The sequence below is a fragment of the Cajanus cajan genome, chromosome 9, assembly GCF_000230855.2.
Source record: "Cajanus cajan strain Asha chromosome 9, NIPB_CcT2T_4, whole genome shotgun sequence".
Classification (NCBI taxonomy): domain Eukaryota; kingdom Viridiplantae; phylum Streptophyta; class Magnoliopsida; order Fabales; family Fabaceae; genus Cajanus; species Cajanus cajan.
The window spans coordinates 26,131,960-26,135,533 of record NC_138525.1 but is presented as its reverse complement, the minus strand read 5'-3'; the positions used below and the strand labels follow the sequence as shown (position 1 = coordinate 26,135,533).

The 3,574-nt window shown below is 36.8% G+C and overlaps 1 protein-coding gene across 1 annotated transcript; it reads left to right on the top strand.

Annotated features, from left to right (window-relative positions):
- The first annotated feature begins 1,863 nt into the window (after positions 1-1,863).
- Positions 1,864-3,574, top strand: LOC109788836 (molybdate transporter 1). Its single transcript, XM_020347672.2, has one exon. It carries the CDS (start codon positions 1,925-1,927, stop codon positions 3,365-3,367), a length of 1,443 nt encoding a protein of 480 aa, XP_020203261.2. The 5' UTR covers positions 1,864-1,924; the 3' UTR covers positions 3,368-3,574.

The following is a 3,574-nucleotide window of genomic DNA, read 5'->3' as shown; positions in this document are numbered from 1 at the left end:
TTGGAACTATCATATTGTGTACACATTCTTTCTCAATTCATGCAACAACCTCGTGTGGAGAATTGGGAGGCTACCTTACGTGTGGTTTGCTACCTCACAAGCACCCTAGGGCAAGGAATTTTGTTAGATAGTACTTGTGATTTGCGACTGACCAAGTGGTGTGATGCTGATTGGGCTACTTGCCCTCTAACTAGATGGTCCCTTACTAGATGGATTGTTCTCTTAGGTCATTTCCCTATCTCTTGGAAAACTAAAAAGCAATATATTGTATCTCATTCTTCTATTGAAGTTGAGTATTGCTCCATGGCTACCACCACTTGTGAACTAAAGTGGGTCAAAAGTATACTATTGAGTCTTGGCATATATCATTTCGTGCCTATGCTTCTAAAATGTGATAGCCAAGCTGCTCTTCACATTGCCAATAATCTCGTATTTCATGAACGCGTAAAGTATATTGAAGTTGATTGTCATTTTGTATATATGTGATGAGATTATCAAAGGGACCTTGCTGCCTTCTTATGTTTCCATGCGCTCTCAACTCGCAGATATATTCACCAAGGCATTAAGGTGTGCACTGTTTCTCTTCTTTCCTTACCAAGTTGGGAACTCGGAATCTTCATGCACCAACTTGAGGGGGGGTAATATAATATCTTTGTAAATATATTAAATATATCGTTTCCTTTTCGATAGAAATCTATTTGCACCACCTAAAATAGTGGGATTGTAATCAAATCTCGTGGTGATCTATACTTTATCATGACTATAGGAGAAACTATAGGAATTCGTAGGAATCTGTTTAGCCTAATTATAAGGACCATGAGATGTATATATATGTAATCATATTGGTTGAATAAATGATCAGATTACCATCACAATTTCTTTAAAATATTTAAGATATTATTTAAATTTTAAAAGATATTGATTATTTTAGGATATCATTTATAATTGAAATATATTGTATTTATTTTAGATATTTGTTTTCTTTTTTAAGATTATAATGTAAGGTCAATAAATAGAGACTCTTGGGATGAAAAGAATTACCTAACCTATAAAGGGGTCACCGCCTTAAATGAGAGAAGATATCATATAAAAAAGGGTTTCCAAGTTTCACCAAAAAATTTATGAACAAGGGTTTTTAAGTTTTCCCAGAAAACTTGTGAACGAGGGATTTTCAAGTTTCACCCATAAAACTTATGAAGAAGAAATTTTCAAGTTTCACCCACAAAACTTGAAAAGAGAATTTTCATATATGTAATACATTTTGAGATAGATAATGAACATCCTTATAAACCTAAACATAAGAGACTGAATTACGTTAAATAAATTTCTGTAATTTTTCTATTTTTTATAGTATTATTTTAATTATGTTTCTCATCATTATTACATGTAATTTTCAACACTTGTACAGTGTCATGGTGGATGGAAAAAGAGTCTTCTAAAACAGATTTGGGCTGGACTTGTAAGGCATTGCTTGGTTAATTGCCTTGTGAGTCACTTCCATAACAGACCATGTTTCATGTAGGAAAATAACTCTGTTAACCTCTTTGCCACCTCATGGTTGTAATGTGACAGATTAAGTAATAAGTGTATTTTATTAATTTACTAAAAACATATTTTGGTAGAAAAATTAAAATAAGTTATGTTCAATTTTTAATTTGTGAGATCAAAATTTAATTTATCACATATTCAACGGACTTAATAAATAAATAAATAAATATATATATATATATAATTTTTCTAATAAATTTTTTTAGCAATGATACAATTTTTCAATATTAAAATGTATTGAAAAGAGTGCCCATTCCCAAAAAGTTATATTCTTTAGCATCTCTCAACTGTATAAATAACTAGTTAATCTCATTCCATTCGCACTCACTCCATACAACCAGTGTTTTACTGTACAATATACACCTAAACACTTTGCATGGAAAATCAAAACCCCCCTTCACTTCCAATCTCAAACCCTGAAACAAGCCAAACCGCTCCAACCACACGTTTCTCAGGCAACGTGATCATTCAGAAAGCAAAATCCAACTTGTTTCTACGTTCAAAATGGGGTGAGGTTAACGGTGCCATGGGTGACCTTGGCACCTACATACCAATAGTCCTATCTCTAGCACTTTCCAAGGACCTCAACCTTGGCACCACATTGATCTTCACAGGCATCTACAACATCATCACTGGTGCAATTTATGGTGTCCCCATGCCTGTCCAGCCCATGAAGTCCATCGCCGCCGAGGCCTTATCGGATGCCGGCGGTCACTTTGGCGTGCCGGAGATTATGGCCGCCGGTATCCTGACTGGCGGCGTGTTGTTCTTCTTGGGCGTGACAAGGTTGATGGAGCTTGTGTATAAGTTGATTCCTCTATGTGTTGTGAGGGGAATTCAACTAGCACAGGGCTTGTCCTTTGCTTTAACAGCTGTTAAGTACGTGAGAAAAGTTCAAGACTTGCCAAAGTCTAGGGCTTTGGGTAATAGGCATTGGTTAGGGTTAGATGGGTTGGTTTTGGCCATAGTTTGTTTGTGTTTTATTGTTGTTGTGAGTGGTGCTGGTGAGAAGGATCATGGGTGTGAAAGTGGTGATGAAACTAGAAGCTATGATTTGGGTTGCCAAAAGAGGGTTGAGGGGACAAGAAACAGGAGAAGTAGAGTGAGAAGGGTTGTTTTCTCACTTCCTTCTGCTTTCATTGTGTTTGTGTTGGGTGTTGTTTTGGCCTTTATGAAAAGGCCTAAGGTGGTGGATGAAATAAAGTTTGGACCATCCTCTATGGAAGTGGTGAAGTTCTCTAAGCATGCATGGAAGAAAGGGTTTGTGAAGGGTACAATTCCTCAACTCCCTTTGTCAATTTTGAACTCTGTGATAGCTGTTTGCAAATTGTCAAAGGATTTGTTCCCAGAAAAGGACTTTTCTGCCACTTCACTGTCAGTGAGTGTGGGGTTGATGAATTTGATTGGAAGTTGGTTTGGTGCAATGCCATGTTGCCACGGAGCTGGTGGTCTTGCAGGGCAGTATAAGTTTGGTGGAAGGAGTGGAGGGTGTGTGGCACTTCTTGGTGCAGCAAAGTTGGTATTGGGATTGGTGTTGGGAAGTTCTTTGGCACACATTTTAAGGCAGTTTCCAGTGGGGATCTTGGGGGTGTTGCTCCTATTTGCTGGAATTGAATTAGCCACCTGCTGTAGGGACATTAATACCAAAGAAGATTCCTTTGTGATGCTTATTTGCACTGCATTTTCTCTGGTGGGATCAAGTGCAGCTCTTGGCTTTTTGTGTGGAATGGTTGTTCATGTGCTTCTTAAGCTAAGGAATTGGACAAATGATAAACCATTTTCTACCATATGGGGGCACAGAAGCCCTGAGCAACTCTGAAGAAAAAAGTAGGGTATCATTTGGAAAATTTTCTGTAACAAGTATGTGCAAAAAATAAATAAATTAAAAGTTTCTCGCGTAAACTAGAATAAACTTGTGTGTAGTTAAAATAAATTTTAGGGAAGTTAAATAGAAACTTTCGAAGTGCTTAAGTTGATTTTTACTATTTTCTTTTTTCTATCGGTGATTATTTTGAGAAGGTTACAA